This window comes from Opisthocomus hoazin, chromosome 4 (assembly GCF_030867145.1).
Source record: "Opisthocomus hoazin isolate bOpiHoa1 chromosome 4, bOpiHoa1.hap1, whole genome shotgun sequence".
Classification (NCBI taxonomy): Eukaryota; Metazoa; Chordata; class Aves; order Opisthocomiformes; family Opisthocomidae; genus Opisthocomus; species Opisthocomus hoazin.
Window position 1 is genome coordinate 15,629,705 of NC_134417.1, and position 25,763 is coordinate 15,655,467.

At 44.8% G+C, this 25,763-nt stretch overlaps 1 protein-coding gene across 2 annotated transcripts in view; it reads left to right on the forward strand.

Moving 5' to 3' along the window:
• The window catches only part of FGF12 (fibroblast growth factor 12), a 241,538-nt gene that overhangs the window by 151,600 nt on the left and 64,175 nt on the right, over positions 1-25,763 (forward strand). For both annotated transcript variants that reach the window (XM_075418080.1, XM_075418078.1), the window contains 2 exons: positions 5,507-5,617; positions 14,633-14,736. In XM_075418080.1, the coding sequence (XP_075274195.1) occupies positions 5,507-5,617; positions 14,633-14,736 (215 nt within the window). The remainder of the gene's footprint in view (positions 1-5,506; positions 5,618-14,632; positions 14,737-25,763) is intronic.

The window sequence follows — 25,763 nt, forward strand, 5'->3', positions numbered from 1 at the left end:
AGCGTAGAGTTCCTCACCCTGGGGTTTGTGCTGCTGCATGTGGCCAGATCAACTTTGTGCTGCTGCTTTGCTGATGAGAATAAGCAAAGGTTAATGTCTTCAGCAGGGCTTTGCTAAATAGAGTGCCGGTGCATAACCGCATAGGTCCTCTCTGCATTAAGGGGAGTTATCCTGCTTGTTTGTTCTCCCTTTTGCAGTTAATGGGGTGAGTTCAATATTGACCTCAAATAGCAGAACTAAAAGAAAAGGTTGTTAAAGAGCCAGTGATATTTCTGATAAGAAGCATTTCTGCCAGTGTCCCTGCCACAGCTCTTGCTCTTTTCCCCACAGCACACGGCAGATACCTTTAGCAATGCTTGTGGTTTGGGGGTGAGGGATGTGATCTGGGGGGCAGCTAATTTGGGGACAATCCCCTGGCCTTCTCTGAGCATGTTCCTGGAGACCAAACAAAGTATGTGTGAGCCCCCTGCACTTGTGATGTCCTTGGCAAGCCCCAGGAGAGTGAAAATCACTGTATAGCTGTACAGTAAGGCAGGAAACACAGCAGCTGATGGTGAAGTGAGATGACTTAGGGCTCAGCAACAGGACAGCTGAAATTAATAATGGCAGCATCACATTACCATTTACCTAGAGACAAGGAGATTAGCAGTCAGGTCATGACTTACTTAGTCTCAGCTGTGTCAAGGGTCTCATAAAGTTAAAAGCAGGGCTGGCAGAGCTGGTGAGTTTGGCCTGTGGAAAGGGGAGCAAGCAGATTGCCTTTCAGGGGATGTGCAGTGAGTTGGTTGCTGAATGACTGCTCAAAGAAGAAACAAGGGTCCTTAGCTAAGGACTATGCCTTCACATTAGGGAAAGCCCCCAGCCTGGCAGATGCTGCAGACCAGGAACAGAACCATGGCTTAGCTCTTGCTCCCTGCTACTCTTGGTATGTTCTGTACTGTGACTGTGCCCATTGGGGATGCTTCCTGGGCATGATCTTCTACTATATCTTCTGGTGGCACTGCATTTGAATAATTTGAGCTCACTACATCTGCATGAGGAGAGGGTCCACTGAACTTTCTCCAGCAACCCCCAGCCCTGAGCAGCTTTGCATGAGCAACCAGAACAGGATTTTTAAAGTAAGCATCCTAAAGCATAACAGTATTGCTTATAAAATAAGGGTAAAAATATTCCTTTACATATCACATGGGAATTCTGCTAGCATGGGGTCTGCACTGGGAGTATACACTGCATGGAAATCTCTTGCATTTAGTTGGTACTTTGGGATCAAGGCAGTCGTAACTTCTTTCTTAAATCCATTGTGAAGTACTAGACTTTGTATTTAGGGAGACACTAAGCTGGTGCTGAAGTCTTGTCCACATTAGTTCAGTTCCATTTCTGCAGGGAAAGCTGCTCCTACAGCAAGATAGAAGAGTGTATGGAGGAGCCTGAGGGGGAGGAATAGGTTTATCTGAAGTGCATTATGCAGTATTGCTCCTTTAAAAACAAGAGGATCTGAGTTCTCCTTGCTGTACAAGAATGAGGTCAGAGAGTAGGTTTGCGTTTGATTCCTGGTAAATTCTGTGAATTATAGAAAGAAAATGCTTCTGGCAGGGTTTGTGCTTATCTGCGTTGCATTTTCTTTTTCTTTTCTTATGGTTTGCTTCTTTGTCTTATTGATCATAGCCTAGAGCAGTGTCCTTGAGGGAACTTTAGACAAATAAAAGTATCAAGATTGTGGGGTTTTATTTTAATTTTTTTTACCCCCAGTGCTCCAGTAAGCACTGGGAATATTGCCTGCTGGAAAGGGTTGTTCTCTTCCTTTTTTTTAATTGCAAAACTGTGAAAAGTTTTCAATCTATTTCATTGTGTTTCTGCCTTCTGTTCTGACTTATCAGGGTGTCCCACCATCCTTAATTGACACGGAGACCTGCTGGTTTTGAGATTTTTCTACAAACTGAAGTTTTCAGTATGATTGCTGAAGCATAAGGGATAGCAGTGCTGGAAAAGTCTGATAAAATTGCTCTGTAGATGGAGGAAGTGATGTTAAAATATATGATACAACAAAGGTAGGGAGTCGTGTAAAAGTCACATGCAGAGTTTTGCTTCTGGGCTAGCAGGAAAAGTCCTGTCCTGTGATGTACGGTTCGCTCTTCGGGTAACAACTCTGTAGTGAGCTTTGGGTAGAAAGATCGGTAAATGCTTGTTCCTTGTTAAAAGCTGCCTTCACCTAAAATTTTGTCTGTAGGCCTCTCAGTCACATTGTTTGCTGTATGAATGAAAAATCCCAATATCCCACTTTGCCCAGGTGTGAGACAGGAGGTCCCCTGGTAGGGAGCAGCTCTTCTGCTGGTGGTTGTTACCAGTGTAGCTGTCTGTTTGAGCTGGTCCCTTTGCAATCAGTGGGGAGATACAGGTGGCTTCAGGACCATATGGATGTGGCCTGGCTTGCCTGTTGATCTTTGGGATGCACAGGGAGCCCGGTTTAGGTGTAGGCATCCCTGTACTAGGTGAGATAAATCACACCTTGCCTAGACAACTCCTTAATCATTCTGGGCTGTGCTCTGTGTTAGAGAACTCGGTGCTGGTTGCGCATGTCTCTACACTGCTTTTATGTTTAATTCAGTTAGGCACCCAAAGGTGCAGCTGCTCACTAGTGCATCTCTCCTGTAGAAAAAGACCCAAGGAAATGCAGAAACCAGAAAAGGGGAGATCTGTATGTCTCCAAAGTGCTTTCTGACCCTTTGGTGTCTGGAAAAATCATTTGTTTGCTGGCACTGCTTCTTAAATGAGTCTGGGGAGCAGGGATGCTCCTGCAGAAGAGGATCTGTGTTGCTGTGGAGAGACAGGAACACTGCTGCTGTCAGACTGTGTTAGGGCCAGGAGGAACAAGGTGGTTTTGTGTATAGCTTAGAGCTCTTTGCTTCACTTCTCCTGAGTTTTGTTTTGAGTTTGGGCATGAGCCTCAAACTTCAGCAAAACCAGGTCAGGAAAAAAGCACGTCAGGTAAGATTTCTCCTCCAACCTGTCCTTAGGCAGGCATTGACTCAGAAAAGCCTGGAATTATGAAGAGGGCAGATGTTAAAGCTCGAATCATACCTGACTGCGTGCTTATGTTAGATCAGTAACAAAAAGGGACACTGGGGCTTTACCCTGTGTTCTACTGTGGTGACACTTGGCCTTCTGGTGCAACAGCATCTGCATCTATAGCATGGATGCAGAGGGACCTCAGGGGATCTTAGGTGCTGTTTGGATAAACTATAAATATGTCATGGAGCTACTAATGATGAGCAGATTTGCACTATATTTCATTCAATAGGCTGTGTAGTAAAGTTGGGTGAGGTCTTCATGTCCTTCCAAAATTATTTGCATGATTGAAGTATAGTTTGCATCCTGAAGAAGAAAAGGGCCTTCTGCCCTGTAGCCAAATCATCTTCCCAAGAAAGGAGAAAAGGTCAGGGTTAGCTTTTATCTCTGCTTATCTCCACTCCTCTTATCCTTGTGGGGCTTTAAGACAAGATCTCCCCCTTTCCCCAGCACGCAGAAAGCCTCAGGCTGCAGGAGCATCTTCTGAATTTCTCCTGCTGGGAGCTCTTCCATTTTGTGCAAAGTACTTAAGCATTAAAATTTAACCAGTGAGTAAAAATGAGGCTAAGACTCATTCAGGGACTGAAATGTTGGTCTCGTATCAGAGAGTGCCTGTTAGTGCCTTTACTATTGTGGTATTAGATAAGAGAGGAAGGGGACCGGCTCAAGGGGAGTGGTGCAGTCATCTGTGCCTGAGAATACAGCTTTTCATTTCCTCTAGCTGTGATGTGCTTGTTAGAAAAACATGTTAAATCAAGATTCTGCATTCAACAAAACAGATATTTCATATCGGTAAGAAGAAAGCAAAACACTTAGCTTCATCTAAGTCTGTTTGATATATATTGGCTTGACTGACGTGACCTCTTTGTTAATGGCCAGTACAATTGTACTTATTTGCTGTCCTAGAGTAGAGTCTTGCTGGGGAAAGCCTGCCTGCAGTCTACAACACCGTGGTTGCTATGAAATCACTTTTTTAAGGCAGCATGGAAACCAGCTGATACTGATTTATTCAGTGACTTGTAGCTATAAAATAGTACCTGACTCTCCCCTGGCTATTGGGGGGGTTGCTGAAGCTGAAATCCTTTGCACCTGCAGCCTGTCTGCATCCAAGGTCCCCGCTAGAGGCGAGGGGGTTTGCCTGTGCAGAGTGCTGTCCTCAAATGGAAGTTGTACAGCGTGGTGCAAAATCGTTAGAGACGGGGGCTCCTAATGGAAACACTTAACATGCAACGTGACCGGAGTTATATAATGACTATGGCTTATTAAACAGCCTCACTAGAGGCATGAAAGGCGGGAGGCTGACAAGATTTTGGTATGCTACATTGGATTTTTTCCTGTCTATTGAGCCAGCAATAACTAAGTCTTATTTACTTTTGGTGGGTGGTCATATAACACTAGAAACTCCTGTCACACAAGGAAGATCTCTGCCATCCAGCTAGTGTCTGTTCACATGTAGCTATCTAGCTTGCTTTCCAGAAGCAATGCCTGTGACAAATTGTAAGACCCGCATGATTAAAATTTAATTCATTTTTGACTGCTTAATTTGTGTTTGATCAGTTGGACAGCAGGGAGACAGGCAGTAATGCTGCAGACCTCTGTCATGTGAGTTCAAATTGTTTCTGGCTTCTCTTGTGCTTTGCTTTTCTTCAGCACAGGTATAAAATGTTGCTAAGGCAATAGGGGAGCCCGTAGCTGGTCCATGGCTGGCTCATGAGGTGCAGGGGCTGGGAAAGGACCCTGCTAGGGGCAAGGAGTGATTCGCATCTACCAGAGTATGTGGCGCATGTTTTGGGAGGGAGGAAGATGCAAGATTTTAAAACAGAGGCATTTTAAGGTGCCCGTAAATGCTTCAGAGGTCATTTTTGGAGGTGTCTTGCATCTGTTCCTTTCAGGATTTTGCTCCCTGAGTCCCACACAGTTGGATTCATGCAGCCTGATTCAGCACTTGGTTACTTTGCTTTTACACCCCTCTAATACCATTGATTTAAATAGATTTTCACTGGCATAAAACTGGAACCACACAAGAGCAAATCAACCATACAGAAAGCAAGGTAGTTGGCTTCATAGGCAGAATATGAAACAATGAGCAAATTCTTGTAACACTGCTAGTGAATGTTCTTCTGAACGAGTAGCATATTTAGAATACATAAACTGTCTAAAGACTTTCATTTGGTAGGTAACTTTCAGTGAAGCGATGTTCCATAAGTCTGTTACTTTCTGCTGCACCAGCTATGCATTGCGTTTTACCTGCTCATCTGATCTCCATTTTATTTGCCTGTACATCTATGTATATATGAATATTTTACAACCACACTTGAAAGGACTCACAGAAAGCTGTCTTATCTGCTTGGGGCTTAATGGCAGCCAAGCAAATTGGATCTCTTGCTACTTGCTGCATGTTTGGTATATCTAATAATAATTATTTTTTTTTTTTTTGCAGAACCCCAGCTGAAAGGAATTGTGACAAGGTTATTCAGCCAGCAGGAATACTTCCTGCAGATGCACCCAGATGGTACAATTGATGGGACCAAGGACGAAAACAGTGATTACAGTAAGAAAAATTAGCCTGTTTTGCAACCAAATTGCAATCAAATACATCACCTAGTGGATCTCACTTGTGCAACTTTATTTTTGCAAAGATCAAATTAGGAAGAAGCCAGCTGTTTTCTGCACATTTTTTCTATCTATCTTTCCCCTTTAAATCTTGCCTGTATAATTTCATATGTTTCCTCTCCGATTTTCTTCCCTCCCACCCCGATTCTGTAAATGCCATCTGGGTGGGGTGGAGAATAAAACCCATGATTTGAATTGCTGCCAGAAGAGAAAGGAGATTATATTTATACACATGCCATGTGGGTAAAGGATACGGGGAATTCTTTCTCCAAGGAGCAGAGGAGAAAATTGTTTTCACTATTTTATCCTGAAAAATTCAGCAAGCATGAGGAATTTCCAGGCTGGAGAAAACCAACTGTTCACTGAAGTCTGGTGCTTTGAGGCTAGCATTGAGGCTGAGGGTATCAAATGACCTTTCCAAAGGAGGTAATCTTCAAAACCCTTGATGCCGTGAAAAGCCGGAGTTGAAGACTCGATAGTGGGAAGGCTATTGAGCAGGTATTCTTTATTATTTTGGACCTGCTGGAGAGCAGCTCTGCGGAGAGGGACCTGGGTGTCCTGGTGGACGACAGGTTAACCATGAGCCAGCAGTGTGCCCTGGCTGCCAAGAAAGCCAATGGGATCCTGGGGTGCATCAAGAAGAGTGTGGCCAGCAGGATGAGGGAGGTTCTCCTTCCCCTCTACACTGCCCTGGTGAGGCCTCATCTGGAGTACTCTGTCCAGTTCTGGGCTCCCCAGTTCAAGAAAGATGAGGAGCTACTGGAGAGAGTCCAGCGGAGGGCTACGAGGATGGTGAGGGGACTGGAGCATCTCCACTACGAGGAGAGGTTGAGGGAACTGGGCTTGTTCAGCCTGAAGAAGAGAAGGCTGCGAGGGGACCTTATAAATGCCTACAAATATCTGCAGGGTGGGTGCCAGGAGGATGGGGCCAAGCTCTTTTCAGTGGTGCCCAGTGACAGGACAAGGGGCAATGGGCACAAACTGAGGCACAGGAAGTTCCGTCTGAACATGAGGAAGAACTTCTTCACTCTGAGGGTGACGGAGCCCTGGAACAGGCTTCCCAGGGAGGTTGTGGAGTCTCCTTCTCTGGAGATATTCAAGACCTGCCTGGACAAGGTCCTGTGCAGCCTGCTGTAGGTGACCCTGCTGTGGCGGGGGGGTTGGACTAGATGACCCACAGAGGTCCCTTCCAACCCCTACTATTCTGTGATTCTGTGATTATGGAGCCAGGCACATGCGGGATCTCTCCTCCAAACACGTGCACCAAACACCTTATTTCAGGTTAAATACAATCACAGCATACATATTCATTATATTTCTGAGAAATGCTTAGCATATTCATGACTCTTCGAGGAACTAATTAGCATATATATATATGGGTATCACCCTGTTCAAAGTTGGGTTCATACTGTCCAACAAAGGACAGAAAAGCGTGGCAGAGCGAGGTACGTTTAAGAATGATGCTTAAGTGCTGAAGCCATATTGATTTAAACAAATGCAAAGCAGTGGCCAATATTTATTTTGCAAAAGAAGTAGTTTTGTCAATACCAAAGCTTCTTAAAAAATTAAAAAATGTGCAGGATATTTTCTACAGTGTCTTATAATTTCATAGGTCTCAGATTGATGCTTCTTAGAGAGCAGTAATAAGCTCAGATCCTTTGTACCACAAACTGCATCAATAGAGTAGAACTCAAGTCTTGATTTGGGTCATTATATGTTGGTTTGAAGCTCCCTGTGCCACTGCTGAGGGGACATCATATATAGCCTGCTCAGCATGGAAGATGTCTTTCCAGTTATTACTAGAGATAAACAAAAGTTGGTCTTTGTGGTGTGATTGATTGGAAACAAACTTCATGTATTTTGTGAAAGGTGGAACCCACTTAATTTGGGAACAAATCTTGTTCCAACTCAGAAGTTCCTAGCTGGATTGAAGACATTGTTACTTCAGGAAGGTAGGGCCTGGGATGCTGGTGAGAGGTGTCTGCAGTGGTGCAGGTCATGGATGTTGTCCTGTGAAGGTGCGCTTGGACAAGGGTGCAAGGTGGCTGCAGTCCCATGCCCATGGTGCTTTCCCATCCCCAAGAAGCTATCAGGGTGCTATGGTTAGTGTTGTGTGTGGTGGGGCTGATCTGCTGCAGCCAGCTCAGGGCTGGGATCCGTGTGCGGAGCTGTGCATGAGACGAGCTATGAGAACATGGCAACTAAAATTGTGGGAGGCTGGCAGAGCCCTTTTGAAACGACCCAAGAAGGCTGCATTTACCAGAAACTTGGCTTTTTAACAGATGCAGGTGTCAGTTTTTTAGTCCCCTTTTTCATATGCTGGTGTTGAACAAATGGAATACCACAAACTGCAATGACACAACTGCTAATTCACTCTGGAGCAGGAGAACCTGTGGTCCTCTCCACGCACGTGGTTAGTCCATGAGAGACTGAGGAGGTCTCTTCCTACAAGAAGAGTCTGGCCCTGTGATTTCCTCAGGCAGACACAAACACAAGTGATGAGTTCAGTGGGCTTTAGTAGGGGAGTAACGACCCAGTTTTGGGTCATATTAGCTGCTTTTTCTTAAGGAAAGAAGGCATAGGGTGTTCTCAATCTGCAGAAAATCCCATTGGAGGGCTATTTGTCAATGACATGGGAAGAGCTGCTAGAGATGACAGGTATTCATTGCCTTCATCTATCAGTGAAGACTGAACAACAAAGTAATGGGCTTAAATGGAAGCAGAGATAAATTTGGGTAAACAGCAGAGGAGAATAAAATGTAAGAGCAGTTCTGCAATATTTCAGGCTGGCAGGGGAGATAAAGGAAGCTGCTTCTGGCAGCACCTTGGTGGGTGCAGGGGAACCTCCTGAGTCCCCATGACTGAGGTTGGGCCTGAATTGCCCAAACGCTCTTTTTTATGTGTCCCATTAGAAATGTTAGAGATAAGTTTGGCAAGGTGCTGAGTACTTGTGAGCCGCTTCCACCCAGTTGTCTTAATGGGCTGAAGGGCACTTCTAGAGCATGAATCTATCTGGTGGGATGGCAGCCCTGCCTTGGCAGTTTGGTGGGACAGGAGGTACCTAGCTGAAGTGTGCCAAGCCGCTTGTTCAAAGTCATGGGCTGTGTTGGAAATTTTAATGAAGTTTTTGAGAGAAGATTGAGGATGAAGTATTCCCCTTTCCCTGAGCTCTGAGGATATCAAAAGAGGAAAAAATTCAATCTGATATTTGGCTTCTGAAAAATGAAATGAAGAATGTGCTTTATTCAGTTTTGTTTAACTTTTTGCTACAAGCTCTCCTTTATAAATTTTCGGTTTGAGTCAACGTTTTATATTATATGAAGCCTCCAGTTACAGCTTCAAAACAAAATCACATTTTTTCACTTTGGAAATGCCAAAATAAAGCACACTGACTACTTTTCCCTTTTCTATTCCTCCAAACATCTCAATTTTTGACCAGGCAAAAGTCAAAACCACTTGTCTAAGTGAACAGCTTACAGATTTATTTCATTGATATTTTCTGTTCTAAAATATTTATTCAGAAGATTCCTTACAAGCCAGTCAGAAGTCTGTGCTGTATTTCTGTGCAAGGGCAAAACTCATTGAAGACTCAGATAAAAGATATTTCCCTATCCCTGGAGAGGGGTTGGTTAACTCTCATCCACTGGCAGAGAAGGACAGTCCTGATGGCCACAGCAGCATCCTTCCCACTCTGGATGACCATCTATTCTCCATGCAGAAGCCATCTTAGCACAGTTAAATACGTGGTGAACACCGTGTTCCACACGTTGCTCTATGTTCTGTAGCCACACACAGATTATTCAAATTAGCATTATGAAAGGAACTTAATTTTCATGGAATACATTAGGTTGGTTTACTCTGGCAAAGCAAACGTTTAAAATGAGACATGAAATGTCCCTCAGATATGTCTGATGCAATTAAAAGTTCTAATAAAAATCTAGTTATTTATATAGGAGGAACTGCTAATATTTAAGTAATTTTTAAATTAATTATCTGGTACCCATTTTATGTGTGTTCTTGAGAGGCTGATGGCATTTATTTTCTACCTCCTTTCACTTGAAGAAAAAGAATAAAACCCCAGAAGCCAAGTTCTAATGGCATTTGAATGGGCATCCAGCCAGCTTCCCGCGAAACAGCGCTTGGGACATCTGTTCCTTATACCATGCAGTTCAAGGCACACCATCTTAATGAAAGCAAGAAGACAGGTTCTCTGCCTACTTTCATTGAGATATATGAAGAATATTCTTTTAATTGGAACACAGTTTCATTGTGTATGAGGCCTTTGTCTTAATAATATATACGAACCTGAATTTGGGACAGTATCTTTTCCTTCCAACTCCTGTGATCTCAAATGGTCTTTGAGGGCTGTCTGTTGCTGTCAGTGCTTTCATCTTTATGGCTCTTTCCTGGGCTGAGCAGGGTAACAACCTTTCTTTGTGAGAGCAACTGGACTTCTTTGTTTGCTGGCGTAATCCTGCTGAATGTGTGAAAAGCCTCTGGAAATGGACAGTACATAAAGGATAGGTCAACTGTACTGACCAGGTTAAAATAGCCCAGCATATCTAGGATATTGTTTGGGGCTTTCCAGCCAGAAACACAAAAAGATTAAAACTGGGGAAGCCTCTGGATGTCTCCCGTTCAACATCCTACTTGGAGCTGGGTTATATTCAGTTGCACAGAGCCTTGTCTAGTTGTTTCACATGTCTCCAGGAACGAGCTATTCCATAGCTCCATAACCTTTCTGGTTCCAGTGGTGCACTGCTCTCATTGTAGACAATTTTCTTTATATCCAGTCATAATGCCTTTGAGGATTATGTCTAATGCCTCTTGTCCTTTCACGGTGTTCCTCTGAGGAGAGTCTGTCTCTGACAACGTCAGCTTTCCCTTCTTTGAGCTAAGCAAACCCAGTTCCCTCAGTTTCTTCTCATATATGTTGCATCATGCCTCTTAACCATCATAGCAGCCTTCCTTACTCCCATCAGCATCTTAAACCTGCCCATCTCATGGTGCACTGAGGCTGCTGTTGCCTATTCTGTCCTCCGTTAGTTCTTCCTTGTTCATGTGCGGCACAAATGTCTTGCTCCAGAACAAATCACCTGGTATAAATTAGTTTAGCTCCTCTGACTTGCTACTGTTGAAATCAGCTGAGCATATGGACCACATTTTATATATGGCATGCCTTGCCTTACTCTTCCATTTCTGTAAATAAGTTATCACAGACCCATAGCCAAGTATGCCTCCAGATTTTAAAAAATATGTGAGTCAGCTGATAAACTGCTGCAATATAACAGGGAACAAGATACTCATGGCCAAAGGGTTTAGGACTGGCACATGCTAAAAGTAGTATCATCAATAAGCAGGGTCAGGTGTAAATCTACTGGTGGCTGAAAATGGTGAGATGTAATGAAGGAAAAATAGACAGAAATATGCAATGTCTTAATTTTTTTCTCTTCTGCCCATGAAATGAAAGAGCATGTCCATTCCATGCAGTTGCAGATGGCATAGAAAATGTGCCTTTTGCAGTAGAGAAAGAGATTTTAAAGCATTTGTTAAGTTTTCTTTTTCACATCAGCAGACCATGTGTCCAGTCCTACTCTACCACAGCTCGTCCTCTTCTCTATCTCTAAATTTTCTATTTAAGGTTAACCAGAATTTTTTTCCTGACAAAAAAGGAGATATCTTGTTTTTGAGGTTGGTTGAGGGATTTTCCTCCCACATTTTTAAATTCTTATAATAAAGCTTATAATCTTTTAAAACTGTTTTAAAACAAGATGAAATATTCATTTGGAAGCATGATAACAAAGGGCTTCAACTTCAAAGTTATTTCTAGATTTGAGTGCAGAAATAACTCTGAGAATTTACAAATTCTTGAGAAAGTCTTGACTGACCCAAACTGCTTTTTTAATAGAGGAAGACATCTGCTTCCTAAAACTTCTTTGGCAGTCCGTTACCAATGTCAGATGCATGCCCTTCTGCCTGCGTGCTCCCCAGCTCTGCAATACGCCGCAGGAGATGCTCTGCCATGCTTGAAAGCCATGACTCTGGCCGTTGCCACCATGGTCTGCAGCCGAGTCCCAGGGAGCTTGGGAACTGGCAGTGGTCTTGCTGCTGTAACATAGAGCACAATGGGATTGTTCCTGTGCTCCATTAGGGTGTATAGGTGGAAAGAGAGATTTGGAGACATGTGGGTGCTTCCAAGTGGAACTCACTAATTCTGGGTATTATCACCTTGCTGCCTAATGAATGCTTTGAATAGTCTGTCACAAGCTTTCTGTGCAAGACAAATTCGCTGTAGGGAATGAATGATGATGCCCATTTTGTTTCATTATTAGCAGTAATATGCTCCATTTTTCAGTGGGGGGAAAAATTAGGAAAGGGGAACTGCTTATAGATAGACTTGTTAATTGCAGAGGGTTTTAGACCTCTGTGGTAGTGAGAAAGTGTTAGAAATATAAGCTTGCCTTGCTTAGTGTGCTTCCCAACAGTAGGACTGCTATAACACAGCTCTTAATGCTGAGTATCTACACTGAGGTGTGTTTGTCTCATCTGGAGATGGTATCAGAGTAGCACTGTCCTTGACTCCAGTTGTTTGCAGACCAATGCCCAGGTTGGACTTCATTTGCTGTAGGTGTCTGACATCCTCCCATGAAATCACATATAGGCACTGGCTTAGGTGGTACTTCAGCACACACTTTGATATTTTACTCAATAAGGTGCTTAAAGGCATGAAAAGGGGCTGGGGGTAGGTTTCTTTTCACTAGACTTGAGGTGCATCCCTTTTTAGTGGCTCACCAAGGGGAGTCATCCAGTCTTCCTTGGGAGTCAAGGAAGATAAAAGAGCATTTATGTGAACCTGGGATTCATGAATCCCTGTTTGGAGACAGCCCTGAGACCAGCTTAGCCAAGGCAGCTGTTAGATATCTTAAGCTAAGTGGCTTTCTCTCTCCTGTGCTTTTTCTTGGGTTTCACTTCTGAAAAGGCATCCACCTCTGAACTTTGAGCAAATCCACCACAAGTTCAGGTCAAACATAACCAGTCTTCTGTTGCATTTTCCCTTAGAGATTGTGCAACTCCTGGGACTTTGGTTCAGACTTTGTATTCTGAACCACTGGTTGCAAGGAAAGAATCAAGCCACTGTTTCAATTCTTTTTTTTCCCTCTCCTTTCTCTCCATGTTTGCTGTAAATGTTTTGTTTGTTTTTTTTTCTTTTGGAAAGGAATCCAAACATGCTTCTGTCTCCTCCCCTCTGCAATAATTCACAGGCTGTACATGAGGGAGGTTCCTGGGAAGCATCTTGTGGCTGAGTTAGATCTATGCGTTACCTGGCATATGCACATCTAACCAGTCTCCTCAGGGTGGGAGGTTGATGTTGAGCTGAACTCTAGTCTCTCTCGTCGTACCAGGTTTAACATTAGCTTGGCCTGAGGAGCTATAGGATTTTGAATAGGCCGTTTCAGCAAAAACTGCTTTATCCTTCAGGGCTGATGTTAAATCAGCAGTGGTCCATCTCCCAGGGAAGCAGAGGCTGGAAGATGGCACAGCACGAAGGACTGTTCCTCCTGCAACTGTTACGTGAAGACCCCTTTGTGCTGTTCTTGCTCCAATGTGATGCGTCAGACATAAAACTGCGTAAATGATCTAGAAAATGAATCAGCTAGAGGATGATGTCCGTAACAGTTGGCTGGAAAATAGGAATGCTCCACTGCATGCTCTGTCACTCAGTCTTTCCTCTGTGCTTTGCTCATTAACAGGTTTCCTCTGGGCTAGTTTGAACACCTGAAAGCCCTTGAGAAGTTTGAAGCAGGCTTTTTAAAATAAATGAGTATGTTAAAAAGGCACAAGAAATGCTTCATGAATGTAGAAGGGGCAGTCTGACCTTATGACCAGGGAAGTGGAAAAAACGTTCTTGTTTGAGGGCAGTTGTGTGGGAAGAGACCTTGAATGAAGCATTTCCATGGTGTCTGTGCCTGTTTCTTCCCTCTTTCCATATCCTGAGCTCGCTGGGACAGGGTCTAGTTTGCTCTTTGTAAGCTGAAGCACAAGACGTCCTGCAACATCTGGATACTCTTGTCCTGCAAGTCTCACTGAAAACAAAACGGTGCTAACGCCTTGGTGTTCAGTCTGTCAGTGCAAACAGCCCTCTCTTCTTTGAGCCCCTACTGTTAGAAATGTAGCAAAATCCTGACTGTATATTAATGTGTATGCTCATGGGAAATGTCTTTCAATGAGATACAGGGTTTAGTTGGAATCAAGCAATAAAGTAAGCAATTGGCAAGAAGTGGCTGCAATGCTTTAATCAATAAGATTGCAGTAAAATTGAGTATTGAAAGATCTTGTCCTCTTCTGTGCTGTCTAGTGCTGATTCTGAATGAGGAGCAGTGCTCTGATGCTGGAGTGGAGCAGTATCTCTTCCTGATTTTCTTCATTCCCTTGACAGCAGGGATCACAGGGGCAGACACAGTCAAGTTAATTAGCATCCTGCTGGCCGTGATCGCTGTCTGTATACTCTTTTAGCATATGGCAAATGCAAGAAAGTGTGACTAGTCTCAAATCTTTTTCAGGGTGAACTAAACTAAGTTGTGCTCTTGCGTTTGCCATGGGCAAAGATGTGCATGTGCAGTTACCACAGCCCAGCTGGCCCACGGAAGGCTGTTGAGATGTGCTAGCTTGAGTGCACGTATGAGCCCTTAGCATCATAAGGCAGTGATCAGACAGGCTGGTGGGTGTCCTGAGGCTTCTGGGAGGCAGCCAAGTTGAGTACTTCTTCAAATTTGCTTTCAACATTGGCCCCACGGCTGCAGACCTTTCGTGTAGCTGGAAGCAGGACTTTTGATTCTAGTTCAGTATCTTTTGTAAAAGTCAGGAGTGGGTTGGGCTGGCCCTGGGGCGAAATGCAGCAGCGGCCACGCAGGGTGATGTCTCCATAACCTTTGCTTTTCTTTTCCTTCCACAGCCCTTTTCAATCTAATTCCTGTGGGTCTTCGTGTGGTGGCAATTCAAGGGGTGAAGGCAGGTCTGTACGTTGCCATGAACGCTGAGGGATATCTCTACAGCTCAGTAAGTACTTTGCGCTGTTGGGTTCTTGGAGTGGTTTGATTTTGTAGGTGGGAGGGAGGGAAACTGCATTGGGACTTGCAGCTTTTTCAGAAAATGTTCACGTATCAGCAAACATTTAAAAGCAGGAACGGGGGGAGCTGCTGCAAGGCCATGCAATATTCACTTCAAAGCGTCTCCACGGAGATTCGTGGCAATATTTCCTGACCTGTGAAGATACACTTTGCATTACTTTGAGTAGTTACTTAATGTAGGTCACGTTGTAGAGGAGGCTGTGTAGTTGGCTGCTTATATTCTGATTTCACATTTGTGAAATGGCATGGACTGAATGAAATTGCTTCTGAACTGTGCCGGGATAACTGATCATAGGTGGTGCCCCAGTGGGTCATACTTTGCTTTTGACTGCAGTGTAAATCCACAGCAATACGCTGACTTCATTAAAATGGTTCTGGACTATTCTGTTGGCAGAGTGCTTCAGTGGAGCAGAATTTCCCTGTATTTGTGTGGTCTTTTTAATGCACGTAAAAGATAAGTGAGGCATTTCTTACTGACTAATTCCCCTATAACTTTCTTAGATGGCATGAAAGGGCATGAGGTTATTCATAAGATTCTCATTTGAAATAAGTAATTGATTTTCACAGTGAATAATTGATTCAGTGATTTATTAAATATGGCAGCCCTTTGCCAGAATTTTTTATGCTTCAAATAACTTTGTGCTAGTTCTACATACTAAAAAGTAATGGTTAATAATACCCTTCTCACTTCTACAGTTATGATATCTTAAAAGTGTATAGCTGAGATTCTAATCTCATCTGTCTTTGTGTAAATTTACAGTGCAGCGATTCTGCTCTTGTCTAGTCATTTACTTTGCTTTAAAAGCATATGTGAGGTTGGAGATAAGACCACTGAAAGGACAACAATCTGAGTTGCTCCTACGCAATGTTTCCTAGCCCTTGCCATCCGTCTTCATTCCCAGTCAGTTTTAAACCAGTCACATGGTTGGGATTTCCCCCTTTCCCTTGAGAGGTAACAAAGGTCTGTCTCCCCAGTGGCTCAGGGTAGAAAACAGCAAGTGGGTGTGTTAGTATGCATGGCGAGATCGGTCTCAGAACTGGCTGCTTGTCAAGAAGAGACAGAGATCAATCTGGATCTCTGTGGATGCCAGACGCTTCCTGTTCTTTCATAGCCCAGTAAACATAAATGACTCCTTCTAAACAAATTACATTGGTTTACTAACAATGAAAACCTCCTCTTGTAAAGCTATCGGAGTCCTAAAGGTAATACCAAGCGTGGTGTGGCAATATTGTGCATGCTTCCCCTTAGGCACATAGTCAGAGAGGTCAGGACTGACATTTTGCCCTGTGTTTGAGCAGTGTTGGGCATAAGGGGGTTCTGGCCTGGTGCTGAGGCTCCTTGTACCACCGGTGCCCTGTAAATGAGGACTGTAGGAAAGTAGTGTGTGTCATAGAGCCCCATCCAACCTGGGTGGGTCTTTTTGGAGCGATGAGGGATAGCATTTTCTGAACAAATAGTACAAGGGAGGGAAATGTGTGGGGCTCAGGCAGAAGAAATGGAGTGTTAGAAACATGACGTTTGACAGCTGAGAGATTAGAGATAATGCAGAAGAAAAGAATTTCTTGCTAGCAGTAGTGTGATGATGCAAAGGGTGGGAGGGATGTACCGAGAGATGGTGGGCAGTAGGAAGACCATGTGTCCAGGAAACATATCTGCTAGTCACATGAAGTTTCGTAACAGGCACCAGATCATACATGTATTCAAATGAGGGTGGTTTAATGGGGCCTGCTTATTCCCAGGAAGTGTGCCTATCTTAACTAGGAAGGTTAATCAGGGAAGGCTAAAGATGCACTATGATGGCCAATGCAGTGGTTAATGAAGTGGACCTCATTACATGCCATGGCTTGATGGCATTCAGGTCTGAACTACTCGGAGAGTTACTGTTCATTTCATCTACATGATGCAAGGTTTCTCCTTGCAGTAAATGGATGCTACTGGCCCATCTCTAATCCAGGGAGGTGGAGCTTGCTGAACCCAATTTTCTTCTTGTATTCACTGGTGACTATGTCTCAGTCTTACAGCAGTAAATCAATGAATTCACTGTGTTTTGGAGTAGACCCCAAGGCAAGAAAAAAGAAAATGTGGATAAAGTCTGTAAGGAGCAGGGAGCGTGGGTCAAGCCAATCATAGCATCAAAGACATGGGATGAGACCAGGGTCCTGTAAGAAAACTGGGTACGACTGAGAAGAGCTCAGATTGACCACACACTCTCTCTTGGCTGCTGCAGTTTTCTTTGTGGGGCCAGGATGCCACTCCAAGACAACATTTGGCACGGCTGTGTCAGTCTCAAAGACTGCTGGAGAATTGCTTTGGCAGGACTTGACAGTCTGTTCCTCCCTGGGTGAGCAGGGCCCCTGGCTATGCTGCCTGGACCTGATTGTTGCCCACACCAAAGGACATGTTGTCCCTGTTCCTTTGCTTAGCAGACCCTAAACTACAGCTGTACTTGGTCTCAGGCCAGTTTCCTTTGGTGTTGTGCATGTACCCATTTTTCACTAGCCTTTTCTGAGGGATTTCTGAAAAACATGGGTCAATATTGTTCGTTCGCGGAGATCCATTGATAAATGAACTTCTGCTGCTTGGCTGCCTCCCCTGCTGTCTGTCCCAGGCCTAGCCCTGCTAGGATTTCTTATAATGCCCTCAACCCCAGGACTGTTTTCAGCTAAAATGTAGCTATCCAGGGAAATGTTTCTTGGGGTGTTTTTTTTTCTCCTCTTGAGCCCAGATTGTGGCTGTAACTGAACACACAATCACTGTGGCTTTGTTTTGTTTTTGTTTGATATTGTTTTTGGTGATATTTAATCTGTGTGCGTCAGCTGAGACCTTGGCTGATATTCTCTGTCCTGGATCAAACCAGAGGCTATTATCAGCCTGGTCTCAGAGGGGGTTTGTGCCAGCTCCTTCTGAGTTTGGGCCAATGGGCTCTTGAATGAATGTGTTTAGAATAACCAGCCCTTGGAAGAAGTCTTCCTGGTGTCAATCAGCACAAAAGCAGGCCTGAGTCCTGGGGGCTGGGGTCCTCTAAAAACAAATTTGGTGAAAAAGGTCTTTGCATAAACATGCAAGACCCTCTTATGTGCTCCGCCACATTGATACCTGTAGCAATTATTTTCCTCATCTCTTCTGTTTGGTTAGGGATGAGTGGGGGACAGCGTGGGGTTGTGTTGCTGGGCTGAAGCCAACCACAGATCCCTAGCCAGCTTTGGATGTCTAAATGCATTAGATGCCACAGCCTGTTTGCCTGGGAAGCAGCTGTTTGACACTTGTGCATTGTTTACTTATACTAGAGAACTGATTTTTTGTTTTGTTTTGTTTTTTTTCCAGACTAGCTTATTGCTACCTCTGAGGTCTGCTGGGGAATTAGGTGCTTAGTAGGCAAGAAAATCAGGTCTTGGTCTGAGGCACTTTTTGTAGCATGCAAAACACTGTCTTCATAGCAAGCTTGCAGAGTCATTGGTGTGGTCCCATCTGATTTCTTGTAATGTAGAGCAGCTGTAAATTTCCTGATGGTGCATGAAGGTTTTTATCAGCACCTGTTCTGGGGAAGTGACATGACTCTCCTGAGGATCCACTGTTAGCATTTTATGCCAAAGTAAAAACATACAGAATGAATGAAGAGTAGTGGTTATTACTTGTACTGTCTTAGTACTTGGGAAGCTGAGACCAAAGGCTGGTTGTTGCAGAGGAGAGGGAAACACAGAATATAGAGGTACGTCCTGCTCCAGTGACTTTACAGCCTCATCGTAATGGGAGAAGACACAGAACATGCTCTCCTGTCTCCTTCTGGAGTTAATAGTTCGACTACCAAATTAATTCCTACTTCCATATAACCTTTCTCTGAAGTTTCTCGCCTCGGCTCCCAGCCTTCTCTCCGTTACCCTGCTGCAAAAAACTCATAGGAGCATGGGGAAGGGTGTGCCTGTGAAGTGTTTTGCCTGAGAGGCAAACGTGGTTCTCCTGGAACAGATGCTCACCATGGGGGCTGTAGAGCCTCCACAGGCCCACTCAGATCACTTCATGATATGTATATTTCAGTGGCATTACAGCTGGGACTGGTTTTGCCCCAAGTGCATAACACTTCTCTGCTAAAATGTGCTGCTCTTGGATATTCCTTGTTGTTAAACTCAGTTCTAATTATTTTTGAAATGGCAAATCGTGATACATAATTTATTGGAAAAGCTGAGAAAACCCTAGCAGAGGTACAAAATACAGAGGAAAAAAATGGGTCGCTTACAAGAGTTTGGTATGGTTTTACAGTATAAACCTGAGAGTTTGAAATGCTGAAATTAGAGCTTGAATCACTTCAAAGATTCCTGCTAATAAGGGAATGATTATGCACAATAAAAAGAAATCTAAACAGCATTAGAATAACCCAAGTCATATTAAGAGCTCAGTGTGTCTTTGTACTTTCTTTTTCTCTGCTTTTTTTTTCTGCTCTATCATTTTGCATAATAAACATGTCTTGCATAATAATAAACAAGCATCTGGGGAAGTATGTACATCATCTGTATCTTTTAATCTGCTTGCAATGCTGGAACTATTTTGCTACAACTCCTCTAGGGTTGCTGCACTCTCATTTGCATCATCTCAAGGTCAGGGCTGGTATCAATAATGCTGCATTCTCTACCCTAATAGGCTTGGGGTGTTAAACCTGCTCCTGCCGTTGCCATTTCTTTAGTTCCTATCTGACCTCCAGTGGTGCTAGTTGATTCGGTCAGCAGTGCACGTAGGCCAGGCAGGTATCCTGGACATCTCCCTTTTGCAAACTTTGCAAGCAAGCACACTTGCTGGGGGGATTCCCGAGTTTATATGCCTCATTAGGGACCCAGGTCAGTGGAGAGAGAGAGATGTCTCCAAAGGCAAAGCACAGCAGGAGCCCAATGTAATGTGCTTTTAATTTTCCTCCAGAGTATCTACTTTTCTTCACTGGCTGTTTAAAGGGGCTCGCTGAATGAAGGCATTAACTGGGAGACGTAAAACTCCTCTTGTCCCCTGGCTTATTCATAAATATGGAGGGAACAAGATGGATGCTCAGTGAAGCGGCTGTGCTGAGGAGAGCCAGCCCCTGGGAGCAGATTCCTGCCTTGCATCGAATGTTCCTAAAATACAGCTCCTGGCGGGCACCCTGGCATGTCACCCTTGTGGCATGGAAACTTGTAAACACAGCTATCAATAGCAAAGTGGTCCCTTTTCTCTCGGTGAGGTGCTGCTGCCCACATTACTCTGCTTGGCTCGCAGGGGGCCTTCAAGGGTCCAGCTTTCCTTTCACTCCAGCAGAGCGAGCTCCCCTGCCCTATATATGACTGGTGCAAGTCAGACAGGACCAGTGCTGGCCCACACAGGCTCAGGGGATCTTCAGCATGTTGTAAGAGCTAGAAATGGGTACGACCTCACTTGGCAGGACCACTGGAACTGCTCGTCAGATGGGGAGAGCTGGGACAGTGCAATACTACGGCTTTGTTTTTGACAGGTTTCCCATCTGGCATCCTGTTGAGGGACGTGTCTTCCCTGAACTTTCCTAGCACAGCACCACAGCGGGACTCCCGTGGGTAGGGTGCTGTTCTGCAGCTTGGATCAATGTCTGGGATTAGTTAGGTCAGATTTAGCTTGTGCATGTTCAAGCAAGAGACTGTTCAGAGGACAGAATCAGTAACAGCAGGACCTAATCCTGTTTTTTCTAGCTAGCTGTTCCTTGTCTTATGTGATAGCAGTGTAAATTATAAAGTATGCCGCAATAAGAAGCGTCTGCTCTTAGCCTTGGTTGCGCGGCATATTTAGGAATGTGTTATGTTCCTCCTAATCCCAGCTGGAGGAGCAAGGATGGGACACTCTTTGAGCAGTGGTCTGTCAGTATTGGGATGCATTATCATTTTTTGCTGAAATTTAATTTTGGAAGAAAATCGGGGGGGAAAAATGCTCCAGTTACAGTTACAGATTCCCATTTTGAAAGAACTTCAGAGTGTTTTATCTTGCTTTACTGTTCCTAATAAAATCAAAACAAAATGTGTAGATTTAGGTCGAGCATTTTGATCCCACATGATTTGCTTGAAGTGTGGAAGAGGGAGGAGGGTAAAACCCCAGCGAGGAGGGGTTGCTCTAAATTCTGAGGAAGGCAAGAGTAGAAACTGCAGAGATGAATCGGTCATAGCTGCCATCTTCTGCACAGCATTCCTTCTGCTGATTTCCTTGAGGACAAACATACAGGTCTAACCTGAGATAAGCAAGCAGATGAAGTCTTTGGAGTGGGTACTAAGCAGTAGTATTGCGTAGAGCTTGCCCATTTTTCTTCTGTGTTATGTGTGATCAGTTAACCACTGTAGGGGAAATGATGAGGTTTAAAGCAGAATGGTTTATGGCGATACAACATTTCAGTTGGATTTTTGGAAGGAAACTCTAGGAGGTGTCCAGGCTGAGGACAGGACAGCATGCAGGAAAGCCCCTAGTTAGCAGAGATGTGTGAGTGGAGCACTCGTCCCAGCAAACACAAACCTAACACTGACTGCCGCGATGTCGCTCTGGAGAGACAGTTGCTGCAGAAGGCCCTTTCGTTGCCTTTCCTTTGCATCCTGCTGGTTGGGGGGATGCAGGAGGGACTGGTAATTGAGCTCCTCTCCTTGGGCTAATATTTTGCTTTTCCTCAAACTCTCTAGCCTGCTTTGCTTGTTTCTAATGCTGGTTGCCCAATATATTGTCCATAAATAGTGTCATTGTCTGTTTTCCACAAGTGAAATCTATCTAGACTAAACTCCAGTACATCAGGTGTGATTATTAACATTTAATTTTGTGGTGGAGGGAGGAAAAATATTGTCCTTCCTGGGTCCAGGACTCTGACGTGAAAAAAAAAGGAGGAAGGTTTTGAGAGAGGACATGTTTGGCTGAGGTCAGGTATGTGTTAATGAAGTGATTCAGATCTCCTTTCTGATAACACCGAAGTCAAATATAGAATGGATAAAACTAGTGAATGGCCTGCCTTTGACACAGACTGACTAATGACTCTGGAGGCGAAAGCAGGAGATACCACAGTCATAGGCTGAAAAACCCGAGCAGAAGCCTTACCGACTGTGTACATGTAATTATAACTGGAAGCCAAGTGACAGAAAAGTTTTAAAATTAGGAACATTGTTGAACTATAATGCAGTTTGCCAGGGGAAAGGGAAAGAGGTTCAAAATACCTCGGCTATTTCAAGCCAGACTGGCTGAATTGGTGGCGAATGTAGTGTGCTGTAGCGGGAAGGTCTGGATGGAAGCCTGAACCACCCTTGCCTTGCTTTTGCTGTGAAAGGGTACTATCCTGACTAAGCACTTGCAAAGCAAAAATAGTTTTCTTGAAGTCACTGAAACATGGGAGCGGAGTTCAGGTCTCACACCTTTTTTTGTTCCCATGAGTCCCAAGATAAAGGGCTGGCTTCTGGCACCTCCAGCTATGTGGTATGGTGCCTCAGAGGAGCCCCCTGAAATTGGTGGAGTCAATGTGCTCAGTGGGAGTTATGAACCTGGCTGAGGAGCTGAAATGCACTTGTACAAGATCCAGTTCAGCAAAGCACTGAAAATGCACCTTGATGCTTTACTGAATCAATGTTCCCTGGTCTCCCCTGCTGCTGGGACGCAGGCCCTGGGGTTTACCAGCCACTTTCAGTTGCCTCTTCTGGCATTTCTTTGGGAAGAGCTACTCCTTACTGCAAGGAAAGCTCCACATCTACCCGCCTTTTCTCGCTGTGAATTCATCTGTGAAGCTGCGAGCGGGGTGGAAGGGATCTGTTCATACTACTGGCAGCCAGTTACTGCTGTGATGTGTTGCATGCTGACAGCGTGCTTAGCTCCGCAGAGTGTGTGGGATGGCCGGTGTGCTTCTGCCAAGGAGCCCGCAATCTGTGCGCGAGCGGGGAGGAGCAGAGGGGCACCTTGCCAGCAGCACTGCCCGAAGGCATCCCGGCAGCGGAGCAGGCAGAACCCAGCTTTGGTCCTTCTCTGGGCCCTCCTGAACTGTGCCTGGTCCTTGTGTCTGGCCTTGGGTGCAGGGTACACTAAAGAAGCCATGCAAGATTTATCTTCTGCACATGCTGGCCAAGGCTGAGCGCAGTTCTGGCCTTGTGATGGAGGGTTAGAGGGCAGCTGAACAGCAGTCTGCATCAGAGGCAGAGCCCGTTCTTCCCCACCCACTGCATCTGCTGACACAGGGGCTGACTTTGTTTAAAGAATATGCCTGACCCTTGTGAAAGGCTGAAAACATCAGCCCTGAGGGGAACTGGCTGGTTGTTTATTACTGGGGTATTTAATTATATTATTCAACTTGTAAATTTTGAATGAATGAACTGGATAGGATTTGGACTTAAAATAACTCTTTAAAAATATTCATCTCTAAGACATTTTTTTCTCCATGTTAGTTTTTCCTCTGGAATGGTACAGGAGGTTCTAGGATGGGGTCCACACAGTTTTGAGATTCTGCAAGCCAGCACCGTGGGGGCAGGCAGGTTCTTTAGGGATGCTTGGCAGAACCATGACCCAACAGCATCATTGGTATGATCGAAACTTTATTTTAACCAGGACCCTTTGCAGAGCAGGTTGGTTTAACAAACATCCAAAACCCTCTGCAGAGCCAGGTCAGTTTAACCAATACCTATACCCCCAGCAGAGTGGCTCGCTTTACACATTAGCTGTCACTGGAGCCTGGAGCGGGCACACAAAGCTCACTATGTGCCTGGGGGCAGCAGTGGCTGGTGGGGGATCTATGGTCCCGGGGCTCGCAGCCCTGCCGCACCAGTGGCCACCACTGCTGCCCCGGTCTGCGTCCTGCCCAGGCAGTTGTGACCGCGTGGTGTTACAAGCAGGGCACCGCGTGTAAAGGGAAAGTGGGTATGTGATCAGCCTGCCCATGGCCAGCGGGGCAAGAGTAGGGGGCACAGTTGTGGATGTAGGACTACTAGAAATTTTGAAAATTCTGGTAGTAAAGTCATGGCGTCTTCTGTGTCATGAGGAGGAGATCTGTGCTTTGCTAGAGGCTGAGGCCAGACAGGGTCGTTCAGAGCAAAGTTTGAACCTGTGGCCTGGCCCTTGTTTTCCAAGCTTAAATGGAAGTTCCTGTGCTGCACCAGTAGTCATCTATAGACTTGTCGTAGGACTAGAAACCCAGGTAATTGTGGTTGGAGTGGTACCTGTTAGTCCCTTTATGGTGTATCATCCACATTTTTGCCTGCAATTAGGTTACATGCTGGATATTTTGTGGCTGATTTCTGTTGCTTACAGTTTTGCTGTTCTTCAGTTACACCTTCCAATGGCTTCTACTCTTGCCTTGTTGCTGTCTTTATTTTTCCTTTTCCTTAACATCAGTCTGTTTCAGACAACATGCCCAAACTAAATGATTCATCTCAGTGGGCGGACACTGCATAGACTTATGCCTGTGGCCTCCCCTACAGCTTTTTCTTGATTAAAAAGGAGACTCTTCCCTGCTGATGCACTACAGATCGCATCCTTTGTTGTGTGGAGGTGGCTACTCTTCTGTGGAAAAGCCTGACAAGCCCTAAAACTTTTCAATGAAATTAAATTAATTATTCCTCTCTGAAATAGATAAAACCCTTCCATGCACACACAAGTCACAGTTTAATTTGGTAGTTTGACATCTCAGCCATCAAGAAGGCAGTCAAGACTATGAGGGTGTCCTGCTGCCTCTGTCATACCAACAGCATCCAAGGTGCAGAGGAGCTGTGCTTGCAGAGCAATGGGAGGCTTTCGTGCAGCTTTTTTTTTATAGGTTAGCTGAATCCCAGAAAGTTGAAAGTATTTTAACATTCGCAATGTTCTCTCTAATCCCCCAAATACATACCTCAGCACCAGCCCCACGCTAAAAGCTTTCTGAAATGTGAATACCCTCTTGACTAAATGAGATACGGCATGAAGATGGTAAAACTTCCTATCTCCTCACCACTTTCCTCCTGAGATGATCAAAGCATTGACTTTTTTCTTTACAAGAAGCTTCCTTGGTCAGCTTGTCTGAAGGCTGCACATCAAATACATTATTGATAACAGCACTTGGGAGTTGCATGCACACATGCACAGGCTCCCAGATGCTGTGTGGACCACTGCAGAGGAATTACTGCAGCTGGACAAAGATTGTCTGCTTCTCTCTAAAGTCTCCGAGATAGAAATCAGCACGAATCTCCTGTATAGCCTTTTCTTTTCCACCACTAAATCATCGTAAGCATGAAATAGAAGAAGGGAAAATAGAACCTTGGGGATTTTGAACAAGGCTGTTAGGTGAGGAGGCACTGAGAAATGTAGCGTCCAACTTTCTAGGCATGTGCAAAGTGAGATGAGGAGCAAGATTCTGACATTCCCACAAGCGCAGTGGCCATGCTGGGCTATTGCTTCCCCCAGCACGAAACTCTCTAAAGCAAGCAGGAATCAAGAAGCGCAGTTCTTGGTATCCCTGCTTCAGTGTTCAAAATCCACACACTTGTGCCAGACATCATGTGCATTGTAAAGTGACTGTTCTCCACTTCTGGTGGGTTGAGGAGTCATCATTGTCCCATATTGCTCTAAGTTGATTCATGAGCACTGCACAGAGGTTCCCCCATTCCTCCTGACACTGGATAGTTACTGTTGATGGAGCTGAGGCAGCTAGTGAATTTTGAGTTTGGGACTGTGCTCAATACTGAGGAGAACCACCACCGTCTGCAATTGGGGGATACTAACTGTTTCCTGCAGCCCCCTCTTTTCTGCACTGTGTCTGTTCCCGTGCCAGGTAGATGGCTGCAGAGAAGTTCTTGCTTTCCAGTATGGCAGAGCAGACTGGCTGGAGGAAGGACCTTTGACAGGGATCCAGCCAGCTCAGGAGAAGGCTGCTGTGCAGGTGTGCAACCAGCCCAGTCCAGCTGGGTTCCATAATGTTGGTTGTTGCCTTTCAAGTTCTTAGAGGAACAAAAGCTCACAGCTGTTGTACTGGGTTCCATCTTCTTGCA